The sequence below is a fragment of the Brienomyrus brachyistius genome, chromosome 8 (genome assembly GCF_023856365.1).
Source record: "Brienomyrus brachyistius isolate T26 chromosome 8, BBRACH_0.4, whole genome shotgun sequence".
Lineage (NCBI taxonomy): Eukaryota > Metazoa > Chordata > Actinopteri > Osteoglossiformes > Mormyridae > Brienomyrus > Brienomyrus brachyistius.
In genome coordinates this window covers 3,019,626-3,040,541 of record NC_064540.1, presented here as the reverse complement: position 1 = coordinate 3,040,541, position 20,916 = coordinate 3,019,626, and the positions used below count along the sequence as shown (strand labels likewise).

The following is a 20,916-nucleotide window of genomic DNA, read 5'->3' as shown; positions in this document are numbered from 1 at the left end:
TAAATACCTTAGTTTTCCAACATCCTTTACCCAGAAGGGCATGAGATTCAACATTCACCAGCCAAACAGATTATATTCATTTAAGTTTATAGGGCAGCCGACAGCAGTGTAACATGTATGTGTCAGGGGATCATTGTGAAGCACCTACTCAGCAAACGGCAGAGACTTCTGCTGGGATGCAGGCCGGTTACCATAAGCTGACAGGTGACGTGGCTCAACACTCAAATAGTCTCAAGTATTGATCTGTTTTTTTCCCCTATTAATTCAGGAGAAACTGGTGAATGTTTAACCATGCATGTATGGAATTAAGGGGGAAAAAAGCATGAATAGAAATTCATCACACTGCTTTAATGTTCATATTATTTATTATTCATATTAATATTCTATAGGTTTTACCCCAAAACAGCAGAGATATGTAAAAATATTACAGCAGCTGATTAATATTGACAATTACCCTATCTTTGACTGTATTTAACAGCTCTCAGTATTGCTCAGTTGCCTTTAAATATTAAATACAAGACAGGCAAACTTAGAGCAAAAGCAGTGTATGTAAGAACTGTGTTGTACAGTGTGGTCTTGTTAATCTGGCTCTCCAGCCGCTTCTCGGTTTGGACCAGTCCTTGCATGACACCCTCAGTGTCACGGAGCAGCACCTGCGCCTCCCCCGTGCCGATGAGCGGCTTCCCCGCAGCGGGCTGTCTGAGGGACGCCAGCCGGACCTCTCGAAGCTCGGAGCGCACGCTGCCCAGGATCTTTTCCAGCTGCGCTAGCTGTGGTTGGAGCTCCTGCATCAGAGTGTGGGCTCCTTGAGTGGAGCGCAGAATGTCATTCAGTGTGGACTGGATGGCACTTGTAAGGGGGGTCAGAGGGCTGGGAATAGTAGCTGGGTGTGCTGTCGCCTTGGAGCCTAACAGTGTCCTTTCAGGAACAGCTTCCCTCAAAGTACCAATAAGAGCTCTAAGCTCCTCCTGCTGGACCTTGTGCACAGCAGCCTGCTCTTTGATGGCTTCCTGTAGACTCACTGGTCCCTTCTGAGCCTCCATCAGTAGGCTCCTAAGCTCCTGGAGACGTACCCTATTGACATAAGTGGACCCCATAACTCCGATCAAGGCCCCTAGAACGGAACCGATGACAGACCAGTTTTTGGTCCTCTCTGCCCTGGTTCGCTCTTTCTCGTGGCTCTCGCGTACCCCTGCCGAGAAAAGAGCAAAACGTTCCCTCTCGGCCTCCTCCGCATTCTCGTAGGCTGTCCGCAGACGCCGCTCTTCCTGCGGTTGAATGAAAGGAGGAGGTTTTAACAAAAAAAAAAGCCATTGGCATGAAATAGCAGATCTATTCATGTCGTCCGATCCGTACAGCATAATTTAAGCAGTTCTTTAAGGGCCCACAATGGACATCCTGCTCTCTGCACATCTCACCTGAAGCAACTTATGTTCCAATGTGGCCAGCTCCAGGTAGTGGGCCTCCTCACGTGAAACACGGTCCAGCCGGTCTCTGACCTCCTTCAACCGGCCCTGTAGAGCTTCCAAACTCGCATGGGCCTCGCGAACCATCCCTCTGGCCACCATAAAGGCCTTCTCAGCCTAATAAAACATTCAGTTACCTGGCCATTTAGCTTTGGGGAAAAAAATTTGTCCGACCACAATTCCACTTTGCACTTCAACTTACCTCTGTAACTTTTGTCTGGGCGTCTCGAACTTCAACAAGACCCACAAATTCTTCATACTTTCCCCACCAATTGTTGACTGTGGCCGAGATGGTTTTGGCCGAATTCTGTCCCCAGTGTCTTCCCACCTCAGTAAGGCTCTTCATGACATCGACCACACGCTGTTGTGCAGGAACTATTCTGGATGCCTCATTCTTTGGACTTTTTTGGTGCATACAATAATATCTATTAGAAAATGCTTCTGCTCTATGTCTGTAAGCAAACTGAACAACGTAGCAGCCTTTCCCATAATGCTGTGACAGTATATGACCTGCCCTGTACCTCATTTAAGAATTAAATGGCAAACTAATGTGCAGCGACAGGGTACCTTCGTCTGGACCTGTTATAATTGAATAACAGAATAGGTTAGGAATACTAACACATCATTTGGGACATTCACATTATCCGACTTGTAAAAGCAAAACTCACAGAACATCCTTCTAAAATCAACAAAGCTATTCTCACATTTTAGCGTTGCTTAAAGTGCAAAGCATTACATGGAAAAAAGCCAAAATTCATTTAGGGTGGTAAATAAAGAAGCAAAGAGTAAAAGATCACGTTTCTTTTATTAGTGTACTTTATACTAGGTTGAAATTTGGATTATGATTTTCTGACATTTTAGACTTCATATTATATTATAAATCATGATTTTAGGAAAAAAAATAGGTGGGTACCTAGTTACAATACGAGTAACTTAATCCATACATTGCCAGGGAGCCGGCTACCAAGCCAGATTTGTCATTCAGCAACTATACTCCAGTACAGTTTACGTGAGTTCAATTAAGACGCAGGGGTTTTGCAAAATGGCATGCCATAAACAGATTGTCTAAACAAACAAAAACAATACAATACCATACCACGTTATTCGGATAACTCTTCCGTGATGTCAATGGTTGTCAAGGGTGGGCAGACATGGATAGCCAGTTAGCATTAACGCAAAGTAGATTTTCATTCAGGCACAGCATAAGACATCTATTTCCGGGTGACTCTTTCGTCTTGGGGTCCTGATTACCCTCACTTTGGAAATTGCGTGCAGACTATACGGTCGAAAACATGTCTGGAAGAGACGGTAAGTAGAAATTAAATAAATTATCTTTCATTTTCACATCAAGTTTAAAAGCCTGTTGTTCATGATGGTGATTTAGTTTAAGCAACTGATTTAGTGGAAAAATGCCGATGTGTTTACCTTAAATATCCTGACGTTGGCTAGATCATGTGTAACAGTGCATTCTGTATATTTAGGCATTTGATAATTTATAAAAATAAAATTCACAAGTTTTATAGTTTTCAGATTTTATTATGGCCCTTGTTTATTTGGGTAAAAAATTACCTTTGAAATGCGTGTCATTTTGAGAGTAGCGCTAAATATCGCGGCAAAACGCGCCGGAATTCTGTCCAAATTCTCCAGTGAGCATCTGCAGCATCAGCAACAACTCCGCAATCTCATAATCTCATAATATTTTAAGAGGCATAGTCGCTGCAACTAGGCCTGGATTGTAAATCTTCTTAGTTCGATGGTGACACTCGGTACATGCCATCATACTTGACGAATAAAGCTGATTCTGATCATACGGTACTTTGAGTGTTTGGGGTAATCATGCTTTATGTATGGAGGTACAACAGAAGCACAAATCTTTCCTATTAATCCTACCTTTGTAAAAATGTACGGTGGGCATGCTACCACTGACGCATTTGCTGTCTGAATTGTCGCGGTTTTTTAGTCAATTGCTCTGGCTGGTGAATAACAAATGTTGCAACTTCGTGTTTTTTTGTACAGGAGCGTAATGATTGTCGTTGCATTAATGCAGATTGTCGTCATTAAACGATACATATTAAGGACCCTGCACCGATATCACTGTGCTTACACGTTGATGGCAGTGTAATGGAAACCGATGTGTCATCGAGCATTACCAAAGAGGATTAAACTACTAAGATACTTATGTCCTTACGCCGAAAGGACACTCCTATATTACTCAAGTAGCTTTTTGTAGTTTCCATTCGTCCGTACATAGTTTTACATTGGTTTTCCTCGATTCGCTTTTACTACAGATCGCTGATTACGAAGAACGCTCAAATCATTCTTCTTTTTTCTTTTATGTAGGTGGCAAGAAGAAGCCTTTAAAACAGCCCAAAAAACAAGCAAAAGAAATGGACGATGTACGTTTTTTTCCTTTTGTGAACTACAAACGTCCTGTATGAACCATCTGCACAAACAAACGGGCTCACATTGAAATTGGCTGAAGAATCTCTTACTGTCTTCGCTGATTTTTTTTTCTAGGAGGACATGGCTTTTAAGCAGAAACAAAAGGACGAGCAGAAACAGATGGATGCGATGAAAAACAAAGCTTCTGGAAAAGGACCATTCGGTAAGAACGTCTTGCTTAATGACAGTCAGGAGACATTGAGAGGACACTAGGCGGCGCTGTCGGAGTTCGTAATTACAATTAGGAGACTTTTATTGTCATTATACCAGGTATAACCAAATGGCAGAACAGCTATCCATTCCGATACAACGAATAACAAACATTCAGTCATTTGCACAGTGACTATAGAAAGTACTACAAATAAATACTACAAAATAAAAAGTATATAAATATGTAGATGATAATAGCCAGCAATGGTCAGTGTGCTTTTCTTGTACATACTGGGTATTCATTTGAAATTGCAATATCTACAGAATGGTAGATAGAATTTTTATAAATGTTTTTAAAAGAGTGGGTCTGTCATAGCATAGCAGCATTTATCGCATATGCATTTATACGTAGTTCGATGATTTGGAATTTATATGAGGTCAGGTCAGAGTGTTTAAGCATATGTGAATCTCTGCATTGATTTACATCACTGCAGCATCAGGATTGGGTATCCCAATCCTACAAGTCAGGTAGCAGCCATATCTCCAAAACACAAGATTGTTTTTGTCACTGTTACTCCACACCTGCATAAAAATGTTATCGTTTTGTGATTTATTCCCCCCCACAGCTGGCAGCGGGATCAAGAAATCCGGAAAGAAGTGAAATGACCTTTGGGAAGATGTTTTGCATCGCCCTGCTTTCGGGTCCATTTTTGAAAGTCAAAAATTGAAACTGTTGTTCTTTTTAAAGACGGTGATAGTTTTGCAACTACTGTATTACCTCAGTCATGGTTTTGTTTCGCCCCCCCGAAAACCCCAGTGAGAGACAGCAGTTGTGTACTTCATTAAACCATAACTTTTCCTCGCTAGACCTGGGGGGTGTTCCATGAAACAGGATTTCAAAGTTAGCTGGGTTAACTTAAGATAGAAATCATGACTGTCCAATAAGAGTTTAGGTAAAGAGCGTTCCTATTGGGCAATCATGACTTCTAACTTAAGTTAACCCAACTAACTTTGAAATCCTGCTTTGTGGAATTCCCTCCTGTTTTCAATATGCATCATTTCTAAAGTCCTAATTGCCATTTTTGAATTGTTTACCTGACTTGTTACACGAATTTTGGCTCTCTTAGATCTGTCCTAAAATGTAAACATACAAATTAAAGTATATCTAAAACCCAGAATGGAATATTTCGAATTTTCTTACTAAATTCTAGAAAAATAATTTCTTCAGGATATGAAGGTTGTTACATCCGGCGCAGAATCAGCATGATGCTCTATAACTTGCCTTTCATTCACTTACTGCAGTAGGTTTTCATATTAATACTGAATCCACTCTAGTGTATGAATTGTGCTGGGCAGAAGGTGGCGGTGTGGAGGTAAGCTGTGCAGCCTACCTCAGATTCATGTTTATCCATTGTTTTTTAATACACCATGTGGACAACAGTATTGGGACACCTGGCCATTACGCCTACAGGAGCTTCCATGACATCCCATTCTAAATCCATAGGCGTCAATATGGAGCTGATCCCACCTTTGCAGCTCTAACAGCTGTCACTCTTCTGGGGAGGCTGTCCACAAGATTTTGGAGTGTAACTAAGGGAATTTTTGCCCATTCATCCAGAAGAGCATTTGTGAGGTCAGGCACTGATGTTGGGCTTGAAGGCCTGGCTCACAATCTCTGTTCCAGTTCATCCCAAAGGTGTTTGATGGGGTTGAGGTCAGTGCTCTGTGCAGGCCAGTCAAGTTCTTAAACATCAAATTCACCCAACACCCACAGTCATGCTGGGACAGAAAAGGGTCTTCCCCAAACTGTTCCTCCAAAGTCTCAAGCCCCCCTAAAATAGACCTAACACCGGCCCTAACTTAAATATCTCTTGTATTACATACTGGATGCTCACAGTAGCATGAGGACTGACAGTCTGACCTCTGAGGTCGCTGTTAGGTGCTTTGCGTTGAGGTGGCATTTCAGGCTTTAACTACTCCCTACGGTATAAAAATTCCTTACTGAACAACATGTACAGAACAGTGCTCCTATCTCAAGTTCCATCTGGACGTTTTTTAAATGTAAAATTTCCATTGGCCAGGCCAAGCAACATTTTTGCACAAACTTTCATATTTACAGTGATACTGAGAACGGCTGTAAATCGCCCAGGAGCATCATAGAGCGTGATTCATTTGCCTTGATTTTTTTTGGCACATTAATTTTCTGTAATTAAGGGAAATTTACTTGTTATTTTGACAAGTCTAACAAAAATGTATTAACCACCCATTTTCTATTCATTTAGCAGACAATTTCCTGTTGTCAGCATTCGGGTGCAGTTTGCTTTCAGATAATGCATTAATCGTGGAATTTAAAAAATGCTACATGGATAATATTCTGGAAGTGACCCACCAGAGTGAAAGGTGGAGAAAAATAAAAGTGTCTGTAACTGAAATCTGATGGCGGAGAATTTGAAGAAGGGCTTTCTCTCCAAACTCCCACATCACGTGTCATCACCCAGTACCAGCCCAGGTTAAGCCTCACTTGCAGCACTTAATACATTCCATCCTGCTAGACTGGAACTATCAGCAATTCAGAGCAATCTGTGAGACTATCGAACAAAGGTGCGCCCATACAATGATAAAGATCATCTGAAAAAGTCACAACACTGCGGTTCCCACCCATCCTAGAAGAATTTCCTCCATATACATAATCACTATTATTATTTTTATTATCCGGTGGCTGGACAGACAATGATGAAAATCATCTGCTACCCATCAGACAATAACTGGTGGTGAGGATGATAAGGAACAACTTTAGCCAATTCATTCATTCATTTAAAAAATCTTACACTGTAAATATCTTCACATTGGAAATGAAATGAAAACAGTCCCTAACTTCTGAAAAGAAATTCACATTTTTATTTCTTTACATTTAAAAGCCTTTCCATCTACCTAAATGTGGCATAAATGCATCTATTCATCCATTTTCTGTTGCTGCTTGTCCTATTGTGGGGGGGGGGGGGGGTGTCTGGTGGAGTATAATCCAGGATGGGGCACCAGCCTATTTGCAGGGCTCACTCACACAATTTTGTAACTCCAATTAAAATCAGCACATTTTGACTGGGGCGGGGGGGACTGTATCATCTGGAGTAAACCCAGTGACAACACAGGACGAACATGCAAGTTCCACACGCAGAGCCCTGGCAGAGACTCAAACCCGGGGCCCAGAGGTGTGCGGAAGGAGCGTTAAGCACTGCTACACCAGGCTGCCCCCGAGAAAATGCACAACGTTAAAGTCCTCCATCAATGTATTTGGTTACACAAATTGAAATATGCCTAACATTCAGTTACATATTTTATCAATCCATCCATCTTCAATAACTGCTTATTAAATCCAGAGCTGCTGTATTTCTGGAGCCTAACCTTGGGAATACAATGCATAAGGCAAGGGAGACCCCAGCCCACTATAGGGGTCACACTCACAGTCACACACTAGGGGTTATGCTGGGAAACCAGTGTACCTGTATTTGCTCTTGGGGTGGAAACTCCCACAGGGAGAGCATGCAAACTCCACATACAATCAAACTAGTATCCATGGAGCTGCAAGATCATCGCAACACCCAGTAATTAAGCAAGAATTTAGTGCAAGTCAGGGGCATCATTAGGTCTGATCACTCATGGTTATAGCCCTAAGTATTGTAACCTTGATGCCAGTCTTCCTTGAAAAAAAATAAATAAATAACTAAAAAGACAAACCCCGGGTAAACTTGATTTAGTCCCTGATCTTGTAAATAGCTAGAAACAGCCCTGGTGTAAGTACAGGCAATGTTAGGTGGCCTGCAGGTCAGTGGTTACCACTGTGTCCTCGCAGCTCCAGGAATTACCTCTGTGGGGTTTGCATGCGTTTTCTTCAACTGTCCAGATACATGTAGTTAAGTGAACTGGAGTTTATAACTTGCCAACCGTGTCCAGGTGTGTGTCCTGTATAATATAAGGCCTGGCATCTCGTGCAGGAATGCCAGCTGTACTACACCCTGGCTGCGTTACCTTATGGGGTGACACCCGTACTGGGCCCTGCTGTTCAGGTCACTGAAGAGACAGTGTGACAACAGAATCACGGAAAAGTTAAAGAATTTAAGCAATGATTGATAAGGATGTTCTGGCTATGATATGAGCTTTAAATGGAATGTTGACCTGTCTTTCCAGGGAGGATAAAAAACACCTAAGTCACGCTCCACCCAGAAGCCGCTATATAAGAGACACCACCAGCATATTCTGTAGACCAGTCTTCCATTCCATCCACAATCCTCTTCTGCCTCCGTCTCGCTCGGCTAACCTCCTGCCACCTGCAACCATGAGTCTGCGGACCAAGCAATTCAGCAGCTTCAGCACAGTGAGCAGCAAAGGCAAATCCAGCAGCTTCAGCACAGTGAGCAGCAAAGGCAAATCCGGCAGCTTCAGCAGCTCCAGCTTCAGCGGTGCCTCTTACTATGGCGTAGGACCCAGATTCGGCTGGAGCCCCTCCGTGAAGCAGACCTCCATGCCCTGCGGCCTCCACCCCGGCTCCCATATCAGCTCGGTGAACGTCAACTGGAATCTGCTGGATCCCCTCAACTTCGAGGTCGACCCCACTTTCTGTGCTGTACGCAATCAGGAGAAGGAGCAGATCAAATCCCTCAACAATCGCTTCGCCTCATTCATCAATAAGGTACCTTGGGCCTGGCCCGGAAATGCGTGACCAAAATGTCAGAGTGCACCAGGCTTACTGTTATTAACTAATGACTCAAAGTACAGGTTTAATGTACTGTATAAAGAAACCTGCACAACTAAAAGCTTTCTATGTATTTTGTTTTTATTTGTTGGGCTAAAACAGGACTGCTCATTCCTGCTCCTGAAGATCTACCACCATGCAGATGTTAGTTGGACCTGTTTAGCTGTATCAGGTGTGTTAAATGGCAGCTGCATCTTAGCTCTGCATGGTGGTAGATCTTCAGCAGTAGGAATTATCAGCCCTGGGTTGAAGAATCCCCCCGGGAATCAATTGTTTATCTAATCCAATCAAATTTCGCATTGCCATTTTCAGACATGTTTATTGGATTTCAGAATTCTGAATTGAAAGCAGACATTATCATGCTGAATTTGGCAGGGAATTGTTGCAATCAGTCTGTTCAACAGTTACTTTACTGGTTACTCTTTTCAGTTTTGACCATTTTCCCCAATTTACCTGAGGGTAATCATGGCTGAAATATGCTGCATAATCCCTCATCACCTTGGTTAGAATGAGCCAAGTATGAGTCTGAAGACCTCATTCCGTATTTTGGAATAAAATACGTTTTCAGGTGTGTGAGAGACCTAGAATAGGTTACATTTCATCTTGAATAAATCAGACAACGTTGTGCGTTGTTTGTATCCCTCAGACACAATGGCAACACGATACATGGGCCTCAGGACTGAAATGCAGGCCAGGGATAGCCCTTCCCACACTGAGCATGTCTGCTCTGGGGAACTGAAACCTCATGCACAGCACATTGAGCCGAGGTGCAGGACAAGTAAGCACCTGCACTTCATTGCAAGCACAACTGCATATACGTTAGAGTGGCACAACTTAGGTAACATCCATTAATAATAAGGAATCTGGATCACAGCTGGGATGACGGCTGCTCCCTTCTCGCGCTGTATAACGGACCACAGGGATTCAGCATAACCGTAAAGACATAATAAATTCTATCTTGAGCAAACTGCTGAGAACTGAATATGCGTGCTGGCCATAAAAGCCAAGGGATGAGAGTGTGACTTCTGTGAGAATAGCCGTTGTAATTATGGAATACCGCTGAAGATATTCCTTCCCAAACTGCTATTTCACTCTGTCAAAATACTGAATAACAAAAGTCAATGAAAGACAACTTATAACCGACACTTTGTCTAAATGTTTGCTCCCTGTGATACACTGTAGGTGCGTCATCTGGAGCAGCAAAACAAATTGCTTGAGACCAAGTGGAACCTCCTTAAACAGGAGTCCTCCGACGATTCCCAAGTGGAAATGATGTACGAGGATTACATTGCCAGGCTGCACTATCAGCTGGACGCCCTCAGCATCGAGAAGAACAGGCTGGACGGTGGCCTGAAGGACGTGTTTGTGCAGGTGGAGAGCTGCAAGCAAAGGTGATGTCACGCGAACAAGCGGACATGGACGGGTTCATTGCAAAGGCTGGCCAGATGCACAGCAGCTCGACAGCTGAAATAGCCTTGCAGTGGGCGTAGCAGTGAGCCTAGCAGTGGGCATAGCAGTGAGCCTAGCAGTGGGCGTAGCAGTGAGCCTAGCATTGAGCCTAGCAGTGGCCATAGCAGTGAGCCTAGCAGTGGGCGTAGCAGTGAGCCTAGCAGTTAGCGTAGCAGTGAGCGTAGCAGTGAGCCTAGCAGTGGGCGTAGCAGTGAGCCTAGCAGTGGGCGTAGCAGTGAGCCTAGCAGTGGGCATTGCAGTGAGTGTAGCGCTGAGGAATGCGGATTAACAAGCGGAAATGCCGGGACATTTCCTTCTGTTGTACCTTTATTTAACCTAAATTTTTACAAATAGGGAAGAGAATTTGGAAAATATACGTCTCAATTGGCTCCCTGTTATGTTTTTGAAAGTTTTTGATGGCAATTGCAGAGGTGTGGGGAGTAGAAAATGGAAAAATTATTTTCTTAGTATAAAGTTCATTCTCCAAAGTAAGCAAATACAATAATTTACCTTTGTGCTTGTATTATAATGAATATAAATACTCTGGGACACAATTCTGTTGTGTTGAATATTATAGTTAAGTGCTGAGGAATATTTACCTCTAACGTAAAACTGAATGTGTGCATTTATTTATTTTACTCCAACCCTGACCCAGGTTTGAAGATGAAATTAACAAGAAAGCCACCCTAGAAAATGAATTTGTAATCCTGAAGAAGGTAAGCACCTTGCGTGTTCCCAGGTCACGTGTACTTAGGGTGTCTTCTGTCGTGTTTCCCATCCAGGACCCAGTAAAGTCCCACCAATGTGCCTGGGGTTGGGCGGTAAAAGGGAGTTTGGCTGAATCACGGGGAACAAAAGCCCTCACTGAATAAAAATGTCGTACCTACTGCCAATAACACACCCTGGCCAGCAAGGTGTCATGTCACACAGAAGAAAATGGGACAGCAGCTGTTGCTTGAATCGTTTCTGCTGTGGGATGTGTGGCAGCATCCCTGCCAAATGCAATTTGTGTGACCATCCTGCTCCGTTTTGAACTAGCTAGCTGCTGAACTACCTGTTTACCTTAATGTCCATATATGGCTACGACAGAGGAGACACTAAGGGCGGGGCAATGTGATGTCATAGCTGGTGATAATGGAGGGATAATGGAGCTGAAGGTCCCTGACCCGAGTTTTAACACAGGATGTCGACCACGCTTTGCTGGCGAAGACAGAACTGGATGAAGAGGCTGAAGCCCTGAATGAAAAAATATACTTCCTCAAGACTATATATGATCAGGTAGGATGTCTCTGAACAAATACCCGGACTTGCTCAGTGCCAATTCAATTCTGGTGCGGTTATTGGGAGACCAAGTCATCGGCAAATAGACTAGACCAGTGTATTTCAACCTTTTTTAAGTCACAGCACATTTTTTACACTGAAAAAAGAATTATAACTGAGTTAACGAATACTTGTTGCTGTCATAGCGAATGGAGAACATGACCTCATTGAATCTACTCCTTTCTGGTCCACAAGGAATTGACTGAGCTTGAAGCCAGCATCAAAGACACTTCGGTCACTGTGAGGATGGACAACTCCCGTGACATCAACATGGAAGACATCATAGCTGATGTTAAGGCACAATATGAGTATGTTGCCACCAAAAGTCGTGAGGAGGCAGAATTGTGGTACAAGGCTAAGGTAAGTTGACGGGAAGCTGAAACACTGTTCCTTCACGGGGTCATCTGAGCAGAAGTACTTTTCTGTGAAAAACAACATAGAACATTAATTAACTGAAAGTTGGGCCAAGGCATGAGTTAGAAGCCCAACCGCAGAGTGGGTCAGATCCTGAGGTCCGTGGAGAATTACCATTCTAACGAGGCATAGACGGCCGTCTCTTACGGGAAGGAAAATGCACAGTAAAGTTCATCACCTGTTTAAAAACCAGCATCCTTTGCCATGACCAGGTCCACGCGATGTCAAAGAACGCAAACTACTATGATAAAGAACTATCTACCTCAAAGAATGAACTGGCGGAGCTTAGACGCAAGATCACGCGTACAGAAAGTGAGATTGAGACTGTCAAGGGACAGGTAAGGCTTCGTACCCTCTGTCAAGGAAGAGACATGCAAAAATCAGTGTATAAAAAAGAATCTACAGTATATTAGAAATCTCTGACATGAAGAACAGAATTGGCACAAAAGCAGTCGAGACTCACTCAGTCTGACCTGAGGAGTCTCCGAACATCCACCCTGCTCCATGCTCCTTTCATAAGTCTTAGATTTTTTTTCCCTCTTCAGCAAGGTCATCTGGACTCTGACATAACGAAGGCGAAAGCTAAAGGGACCGAGGAGCTGGAAAAAGCCTGGAAGCACATCCGGAGCCTGGAGAAGAACTTGAACGAGAAGAAGAAGGCTCTGGCTTCCCAGCTGAAAGACTATCAGGAGCTGATGAACTGCAAGATGGCCCTGGACATTGAGATCGCCACTTACAAGAAGCTGCTGGAAGGAGAGGAGTTCAGGTGAGGATGAAGGTGGAATATAAAAGCCATGGAATTTAAACCACGGTTCATCGCAGGCAGCACATGTGAGATTCTCTGCTCAAACGTGACTCCGGAGTACTGCTATGCCCCTCCCACTCATTGCACAACAGTTATAAAGACAGAATCTATTATTGTGTTTTTTATACCATACATAACAGATCAAGGTTTGACCAACATAGTATACATTATAAGGTAACGCTTTACATTAACTGCACCTTCATAATGCATTTATATTTTATTAATAAAACCTTAAGTACACTTTCATACTGTATTCATTAAGTATTCATAAAACATTCATAAACATCATGTATGTATACCTTTACATCCTAATATCCATTAACAGTTGTAATATACATTAATAACAAACATTATATTATAATATTAACAAACATTATAATTGTATAATCATATAACATTTGTTATAGATGTATATCAAAGCTGTTAAGGGATGTTGGGATGTTAAAGTGTACTTGCATACTGCTTATGAATGTTCTATGAATGCATTATGAATGCATTATGAAGATGCACTGAATGTTCTATGAATGCATTATGAAGGTGCACTTTATGTAAAAAGTTACCCAATATAATTATGTAGAATAATGATATTATTGTAACATCTCATTTTTAATTGGACAGAATTGGACATGAGTACGCTGTGGATATCCATCCAGGGACACATACCTGCAAGTATAATTTAATATGAAATACCTTCTATGTTCTTAAAAAACTTTTCAAAAGAACTTGTTTTGAAGAAAGCATGAAAACAGAGAATATTTGCATCTGTTGAGTTTCATTGCACTGGGCTAATTTCCTTTTTCCCCCAGATAAAGAGGTGGAAATTCCACAACATAAACTTCTGATCAAGAAGGTGGAGACTCACGACAACACGACATTCAGCTTCAACTGAAAAACTGGAAATATAGCAAATGGTGCCTTATCCTGTTACCTTTACCTATGAAATGTAAACTCCGGGTACGAAAGGAAAAACTGTTTCTCTCTAGCATTGGCTTTCTATTTCAATACTCTATAAACAGCAGACTGATTCAGATAAAAATGTGTTAAAAATGAAGCTATCTCTACAATAAATTCACTTCCGTAATGTAACTCTTATTTTCATCTTGATATTTAGGCTATTTTATTTCAATGTTTACACATATTACATTCAAACATTCGAACTGTGATTTCTACTGTGTTTCATTCTGTGTCAGGATACATGTAAAACAATTCATGTTTAAAACAGAAATGACAAAACAACACGCCCTTCATTCAGTGTAGCTCTGCGGGTTAGAATCCATAATAGGAAGGTCTTCAGTTCACATGCCGCTGCTGGACCCAGTAAAAAGGCCCCCCGTAACCCCACTTGCTCCAGGGATCTCTGATCCTTACTTGCATGTTGCTTTAGACCAAAACTACTGCTAAACAAATTACGCATTTTCACAAAGCCTTTGTGTCTGGAATTCAAAGCGCACCACACCTCGGTGTACTCCACCCATCTGCACTGCTTATCAGATCCAAAGCTGATTTAAGGAATTCCACCCACAAAGGCTGATCGGCGAAGTGCCAAATCATTCAACACGTCCTGTTGGCAGACCACGCTCCACCTTGGTGCACCATCTTTATATGCACACTGTCAGGGAAATAAAGTACCAAATTTTACCTTTGCGGATACAATTACTTTTCTTCCTGTCCTCTGCATCTTCCTCTTTGAGACCAGCCGCCTGCATGTCCCCTCTCACCACATCTCTCACCACATCCATAAACCTCCTCTTAGGTTTTCCTCTTTTCTGTCTGCTCTATTCTCTGCATCCTTCTCCCCACATACCCAGCATCTCTCTTCTGTACATGTCCAAACCAAGCAATCTCACCTCTCTGGCTTTGTCTCCAAACTGTTCAACCTGACCTCTCACTCTAATATACTCGTTCCTAATCCCGTCCATCCTCGTCACTCCCAATGCAAGCTTAACATCTTTAACTCTGCCACTTCCAGCTCTGCCTCTTGTCTTTTCATTAGTGCCACTTTCTCCAGCCCATATAACATAGCTGGTCTCACTACCATCTTGTAAACCTTCTCTTTCACTCTTGCTGATTCCCGTGTGTCACAAATTACTCTTGCCCCATGGGTCTCCTCCACCTGCTCCCTACTCCCACTACAGATGACCATGTCATCTGCAAACATCATAGTCCATGGGGACTCCTGACTGATCTCGTCTGTCAACCTGTCCATCACCATAGTGAACAAGAATGGGCTCAGAACTAACCCTTGACGTAATCCCACCTCCACCATGAACACTCCCACCACAGATCTCACTGCTATCACACTGCCCTCATACATATCCTGTGCCACTCTTACATACCATTCTGCCACTCCCAACTTCCTCATACAGTACCATAGCTCCTCTCTAGCTACCCTGTCATATATTTCTCTAGGTCCACAACGACACAATGCAGCTCCTTCTGACATTCTCTATACTTCTCTATCAACACCCTTAGAGCAAACATTGCATCTTTAGTGCTCTTTCCTGACATGAAACCATACTGCTGCTCACTAATCATCACCACTCCTTAACCTAGCTTCTACTACTCTTTCCCATAACTTCATTCTGTGGCTGATCCTCTTCCCCCCTCTGTAGTCACTACTGCTCTGCACATCACCCTTATTCTTGAAAATCGGTACCCGTACGCCTCTTCTCCACTCATCAAGCATTGTCTCACTGTCCAGGATTGTGCTAAACAATCTGGTTAAAAACTCCACTGCCATCTCCCCTAAACACCTCCATGCTTCCACAAGTATATCATCTAGCCCAGTCCATTCTTCATGCTCATTTTAGCTGCCCTTACGTCCTCCTGGCTAACAATCTGCACTTCCCGGTTCACTATCTCCACTTCATCCAACCTTCTCTCCTCCTCATTCTTTTCACTTACCAAGCCCTGAAAGTACTCAGTACTCCTTCCACGTGCTTAGCACACTCTCCTCACTTGTATGTTTCCATCACCCTAACCTGCTGCACATCTTTTCCCAGCTCAGATGCTCCGCCTAGCCAATCAGTACAGCTTCTTTTTCTCCCTCCTAAGTGTCCAGCCAATCATACAACACGCCATACGCCTTATCTTTTGCCTTTGCCACCCCTCTTTTCACCTTAAGCCCCATCTCCTTGTACTCCTGTCTACTTCCTTCATCTCTCTGCCTATCCCATTTCTTCACTAATGTGTCCTTCTCTATAAGCTCCTGTATTTACTCATTCCACTACCAGGTTTCCTTGTCCTCCTTCCAGATGTCACACCTAGCACCCTTCTAGCAGTCTCCCTGGCCATTTCTGCAGTAGTTGCCCAGCTATCTGATAATTCGTCACTGCCACTCATTGCCTATATTAACTCCTCCCTGAACTCCACTAGAGGTGCACCGATCAGTCGGCTAGGGACCACGATCGGCTGATCTTCAGCTTGCAGAGCACTTTATTTTGAGACTTGTCTAAGTGAGAGAAGATCCAGTAACTTAGTGCAGTTGGGGGAAATTGTGAAGTTTTACGATTTCTATTATTATCATTTTTTTGGTTTAAAAAAGGCTGATTTTTGTTGGTATATGCTGTCAAGTATGGGGCAATGACAACATTACAGACACAATTACTGACTGGTTATTCTTAAACTTTATTTATAGAAGCTGTCCACACTAAAGATTTAATTACTGAGTATTAAACCCAATGTAAAACCCCAAAAAAATGTGAAATTTACACATTCCTCATATTGTAAATACATTTCCCAATTTGGACAAATGATTATAAACACGCCTATGTATATACATTTTTGATTCCTGATTGTATCACAATCTTTAAATTAAGACTGACTACATAAAATAACAAATCCCTGTAAAACATGTGAATACACCGGAGAACTAAAGTTTGAATAAGTTAACGTTAATAATAAAAATATATATATATATATTATTATTAATAATAATAATAATAATATTGATAACAATAATAAAAGTAATTCAACTGCCATTGTCCTTTTCCAGACAGAGTCGTTGCTGCCATCTGGCGTTTAAAAGTGCAATTACATCAACCATCAAGTCGTGATTTGTGTTGTCTCTGGATATTGTTCATTTTCTTCTTTTCCCGTCTCTATTGCGTTTCTTGTAAAGAGCATCAATGTGCGGTCCCATGCTGTGCTGCCAAAGCACCGCACCAGCTTCATGCCGCAATTTCTCTCCAGATGGTGCCTGGTGTGTTCCTCCATGTCCCCGCGGATCTTAAGTGTTTTGAAATGCTCGAAATCCCCTCGGCCCAGCTTGCGCAATCGGCGCGCTGCCGAGCGGTAACATTTCCAAGGCTGGGTTTCCAGAAGCAGGTGATGGCAGAGGGAGGCCAGGCGGGAGAGGAGCTCTAGCAGTGCCTCGTCGCCGTGGTTCAGGTGCACCCACATTGTGACCGCCAAGCATAAGCACAGGTCAAAGCTGGAACGACCAAACTTGCTCAGGTAGCTCCCTAGCTGCGTCCGACTGTGTTGATCATTAGTGACATCAAGATGGATAAACGAAATGCTATCGGGCAAAGGGTTAGACTGCTCTGCTCGCAAAATGAGCCCTTTGTCCAAGTCACAGCCGAGCAGGTGTACCCACCCCTCTGCCGTACGACCACTGGACTCTTGTCCCTGAAGATGTCGATACAGCGCCACGGTTAAGTCCTGAGCAATCAACAAGAAATAAAATTATTATATCCACAACATAAAAAGACAAGTATACCAAACATATACTTAGCAGACACACGCATAGTAGTAAGTTTACAATGAATGGTAGGCTCATTATCATATGACAGATATTATAAGGCAATCGGCCGCGTAAAATGCACGTGAAAAAAAAAACTCACCCCAGAATTACACCCAACATCAAGTACGGTTATGTTTTCAGTAGTTTCAGAACTATATCCTATATCCCGTAGTAAGGTACGTGGTATGAGGGTTAAACGATTTTCCGGGGGGTTGAACGTGTAGTAATTTATAAAATTTCCATAAGGTGCCGCTCCGGGATCACCGCTCCCACGCTGGACGGCCGACGCCATCATTGTTCGACGATAAAAACTTTCCGGGTGGAAAATTACACTCGGGAAGGAGTTACACCTATTTCCCTAGAAAGAAGTTCAAAATTCGTTGAAGGGTACTATGTACTTGCATTTTGAGTCCAAGCTGTTCAAACGGCCAAAACGAAGGAATTATATCTGCTATAACTATAAAAGAAATAACTAATATGTCCGGTAATATCCGGGGGCCCTACGCTGTCATTAGCATAAACACTCAGGTGTTGACTGTTTAACTAACCGTTCCATTTTCTCGTAGCCTATGCATTAATCCGGCCTGACAACGGCCAGGAAGCTCTTATACTTCTGCGGTGGAGAGCGTTAATTAATAAAACACTGAAAAAAGTCTTACTGGGTGACCGTTGACAGTTTGTAGTCATGCTTTTATGTCTTCTAATTATAATATAAATGCATCATCAAAAATGCTTTTTCTTTATCTTAAAGAAAGCACCTATGCAGCACCTCAAAGCGCAAGGAATTGAACAAACCAAGGGAAAGAAAAACCTTATTGGCCCGTACGGGGATCGAACCCGCGACCTTGGCGTTATTAGCACCACGCTCTAACCAACTGAGCTAACCGGCCACCATTTGTAACGGTGTCTATTTAACATTTACATAATAAGATGAGGTTACAATGCAGACATCCGTTTGCAGGTTCCGAAATTTATAGCATTGATGTTAAAACACCTGAGCAAAGGACGTCATTCGAGTCTCATTCGGATTCATTCGCCGGCTTCAGCTTCAGCCCGTAATGAATCCAATGATTTTTGTAAGAACCAGGGCTAAGCCTCCATACCCTGCGACGCGTCTTGTAATAAGTAATTAAATCTCTCTTTTAATTCCCAGGAAGTATTGGAAATAAACCTGTGACTAAGCAGTGATTCGTACTAAAATCTAAATCACCACTGTAATGAACCATTTAAACATTGCGGTTGGTAACAAGTAGGTCCCTTCGCAGAGCTAGTGTCCGTATTTTGACATCGTTAATTTCTGTATTTTTTGTTCGCGTTCTCATCCAGACATTGACTGTGAAGATCATTAACGCCTTTTTTGATAATATAGGTAAAGTGTAATACTGTAAAAACACTCTGTAATTGGACGGAAGCCTTTTACAAAGAAAAACATCCAGGCCCAGCTGAATTTTGCAAAAAAAAAAAAAAATACATCAAGTCTCCCAAAAGCATGTGGGGAAATGTGTTATGGTCCGATGAAACCAAGGTTTAACTCTTTGGCCACAATTCCAAAAGGTTTGTTTGGTGCAAAAACAACACTGCGCATCACCAACAGAGCACCATACTGTAGAATCACACACACATCCCCAGCCAACACCATCCGGGTAACAAGATGAGGGAAAGACTAACATTTCAAGTTATATTATTTGGAGATCTGGGGACCCCTGGCAGGCGAACAATGTATCCCTGCCCTGGTCTGAAGATAAAGGTCCTAGTGAAGGATAAACAAACAGCACGCTTGAAGATAAATACCGAAGACTGATACAGCTCGGGGCCCTCAAGTGGTCTGGGCTTAGCTGGAATGCAGCATTGAGTAGTACGGACGAGAGCGTGGACAAAGAGTGTTGGTGATTACAAAAGCTATGCACCCACACCCCGTCTCTGTCATACATGATACCTGAGAGAGTAGAATCTGTTTCAAGGTTACACGTTGTATATCTCTTCTTAGTGATCAAAATGTATCAGTATAAATTTCTGGGTATGATATTAATGTATGTTCCTTTAAGCAGTCTTGTGTTTTTCTTATATCTTACAGGTTTGTCTTTGTCTATCTCTAGCATGTAAACGAGTACATACATGTAACCATTCCATTTTTTCCTACCCTATGCATTAATCCACCACTGACAAAGGCAAGGAAATTCTTTATACTTCCAGGCTGGAAAGCACTAATAAACCACTGAAAAAAGTCATACTGACTGACCAGTGGCAGTTTGTAGTCATGTTAAAAATAAATGCATCTACAAAAATGTTTTACCTTTACCTGAACGTTTCCAGGACCTCAGTATGCATCATCCATCCATCCATCCATCCATCCATCCATCAATTTTCCAAACCGCTTATCCTATTGGGTCGCAGGGGGTCCGGAGCCTATCCCGGAAGCAATGGGCACGAGGCAGGGAACAACCCAGGATGGGGGGCCAGTCCATCGCAGGGCACACTCACACACCATTCACTCACTCATGCACACCTACGGGCAATTTAGCAAGTCCAATTAGCTTCAGCATGTTTTTGGACGGAATAATAATGAAAATGAATTGTACAAACCGAGGGGAAGAGAAGCTTTATTGGCCTGCAGGGGGATCAAACCCATGACCTTGCCATTAGTACCACATTCTAATCAACTGAACTAACTGCTCAACTCATATGGGTGTGTTTGCATAACATCTATATAATGCAGTTTTTCTCGGTTGCTTTGGCACATTTTATGAAATATATGCTTAACCTTCCACCTGGGTCACATGTGTGTGGAGTTTGCCCCTGCCTCGTGCCCATTGCTTCCGGGTTAGGCTCCGGACCCCCCGCGACCCAGTAGGATAAGCGGTTTGCAAAATGGATGGATATACTTAACATTTTCAAGATTATAAGTGCATTTCTCAAAACAGTTTATGCATATAGCACAACACTGTGGTTGAGCTGCAAAAGCCTGTAACAATTATCTCGTCTTAAAAGCAAATCATTTCACCAAAGAATTCCTCAGTGTCACCAAAATGAAAAGTACAATCAGCATCATTTTAACCATGAGAGTCAAAATATTTAGATAAATTGTCAAAATGTCAGTGTAAGTATCCTCCCGAGCTCCACAATGCTGAATGATTGTCCGTTTCACTTTCTCATTGTCATCGACTGGTCATTTTTCATTAGTAAAGTTCATACGCGTGAACTAATAGAGTCATTCGAGTCTCATTCAGATTAATTGCGGGACTGAGCTTCAGCCAGGAATGAATCCAAACGAGGCTTTTGTAAGAACCAAGGGGAAGCTCGAATGTCCCGCGACGGGTCTGGTAATAAGTAATTACATTTCATTCTTTTAATTCCCAAGAAGTATTGGAAATAAGCT

General features: G+C 42.6%; 4 protein-coding genes and 1 non-coding gene across 6 annotated transcripts; 2 read left to right on the top strand and 3 right to left on the bottom strand.

Annotated features, from left to right (window-relative positions):
• Positions 1-346: 346 nt before the first annotated feature.
• On the bottom strand, positions 347-2,673 carry ccdc51 (coiled-coil domain containing 51). The gene is made up of 4 exons (XM_049023115.1): positions 2,563-2,673; positions 1,669-2,045; positions 1,419-1,583; positions 347-1,268 (listed from the first exon to the last, which is right to left on the bottom strand). Exons 2-4 carry the CDS (start codon positions 1,990-1,992, stop codon positions 492-494), a joined length of 1,266 nt encoding a protein of 421 aa, XP_048879072.1. The 5' UTR covers positions 1,993-2,045; positions 2,563-2,673; the 3' UTR covers positions 347-491.
• Positions 2,665-5,236, top strand: tma7 (translation machinery associated 7 homolog). Its single transcript, XM_049023116.1, has 4 exons — positions 2,665-2,774; positions 3,807-3,862; positions 3,984-4,071; positions 4,685-5,236. Exons 1-4 carry the CDS (start codon positions 2,759-2,761, stop codon positions 4,717-4,719), a joined length of 195 nt encoding a protein of 64 aa, XP_048879073.1. The 5' UTR covers positions 2,665-2,758; the 3' UTR covers positions 4,720-5,236.
• A 3,067-nt stretch (positions 5,237-8,303) lies between these two features.
• Positions 8,304-13,882, top strand: si:dkey-222f2.1 (keratin, type II cytoskeletal 8). 2 transcript variants are annotated; one of them, XM_049023112.1, is made up of 9 exons: positions 8,304-8,745; positions 9,991-10,199; positions 10,913-10,973; positions 11,440-11,535; positions 11,773-11,937; positions 12,204-12,329; positions 12,537-12,757; positions 13,415-13,461; positions 13,603-13,882. In XM_049023112.1, the coding sequence occupies exons 1-9, from the start codon at positions 8,392-8,394 to the stop codon at positions 13,683-13,685; spliced, it is 1,362 nt and encodes a 453-aa protein (XP_048879069.1). In that variant the 5' UTR covers positions 8,304-8,391; the 3' UTR covers positions 13,686-13,882. The 2 variants fall into 2 exon arrangements, with proteins under 2 accessions (XP_048879069.1, XP_048879070.1); XM_049023113.1 differs by having other exon boundaries at positions 13,415-13,465.
• Positions 13,883-16,729: 2,847 nt separating this feature from the next.
• On the bottom strand, positions 16,730-17,936 carry LOC125747518 (pre-miRNA 5'-monophosphate methyltransferase). The gene is made up of 2 exons (XM_049022850.1): positions 17,641-17,936; positions 16,730-17,458 (listed from the first exon to the last, which is right to left on the bottom strand). The coding sequence occupies exons 1-2, from the start codon at positions 17,833-17,835 to the stop codon at positions 16,841-16,843; spliced, it is 813 nt and encodes a 270-aa protein (XP_048878807.1). The 5' UTR covers positions 17,836-17,936; the 3' UTR covers positions 16,730-16,840.
• Positions 17,937-18,356: 420 nt separating this feature from the next.
• trnai-aau (transfer RNA isoleucine (anticodon AAU)) lies at positions 18,357-18,430 on the bottom strand. Its single transcript has one exon. It is a non-coding gene; the product is annotated as a tRNA-Ile (tRNA).
• Between the last annotated feature and the right edge of the window lie 2,486 nt (positions 18,431-20,916).

What these genes read in the sequence shown, in the direction of transcription:
- LOC125747518 (XM_049022850.1), bottom strand. Translation starts at nt 17,835, where the DNA reads ATGATGGCGTCGGCCGTCCAGCGTGGGAGCGGTGATCCCGGAGCGGCA. An exon ending in ATGTTGGGTGTAATTCTGGG is followed by an intron (nt 17,459 to 17,640) that starts GTGAGTTTTTTT and finishes TTGATTGCTCAG; the next exon opens with GACTTAACCGTGGCGCTGTA.
- ccdc51 (XM_049023115.1), bottom strand. Translation starts at nt 1,992, where the DNA reads ATGAGGTACAGGGCAGGTCATATACTGTCACAGCATTATGGGAAAGGC. An exon ending in CCCAGACAAAAGTTACAGAG is followed by an intron (nt 1,584 to 1,668) that starts GTAAGTTGAAGT and finishes ATGTTTTATTAG; the next exon opens with GCTGAGAAGGCCTTTATGGT. An exon ending in TGGAACATAAGTTGCTTCAG is followed by an intron (nt 1,269 to 1,418) that starts GTGAGATGTGCA and finishes ATTCAACCGCAG; the next exon opens with GAAGAGCGGCGTCTGCGGAC.
- si:dkey-222f2.1 (XM_049023112.1), top strand. Translation starts at nt 8,392, where the DNA reads ATGAGTCTGCGGACCAAGCAATTCAGCAGCTTCAGCACAGTGAGCAGC. An exon ending in AATTGTGGTACAAGGCTAAG is followed by an intron (nt 11,938 to 12,203) that starts GTAAGTTGACGG and finishes TGCCATGACCAG; the next exon opens with GTCCACGCGATGTCAAAGAA. An exon ending in TTGAGACTGTCAAGGGACAG is followed by an intron (nt 12,330 to 12,536) that starts GTAAGGCTTCGT and finishes TTCCCTCTTCAG; the next exon opens with CAAGGTCATCTGGACTCTGA.
- tma7 (XM_049023116.1), top strand. An exon ending in AAGCAAAAGAAATGGACGAT is followed by an intron (nt 3,863 to 3,983) that starts GTACGTTTTTTT and finishes TTTTTTTTCTAG; the next exon opens with GAGGACATGGCTTTTAAGCA. An exon ending in TTCTGGAAAAGGACCATTCG is followed by an intron (nt 4,072 to 4,684) that starts GTAAGAACGTCT and finishes TCCCCCCCACAG; the next exon opens with CTGGCAGCGGGATCAAGAAA.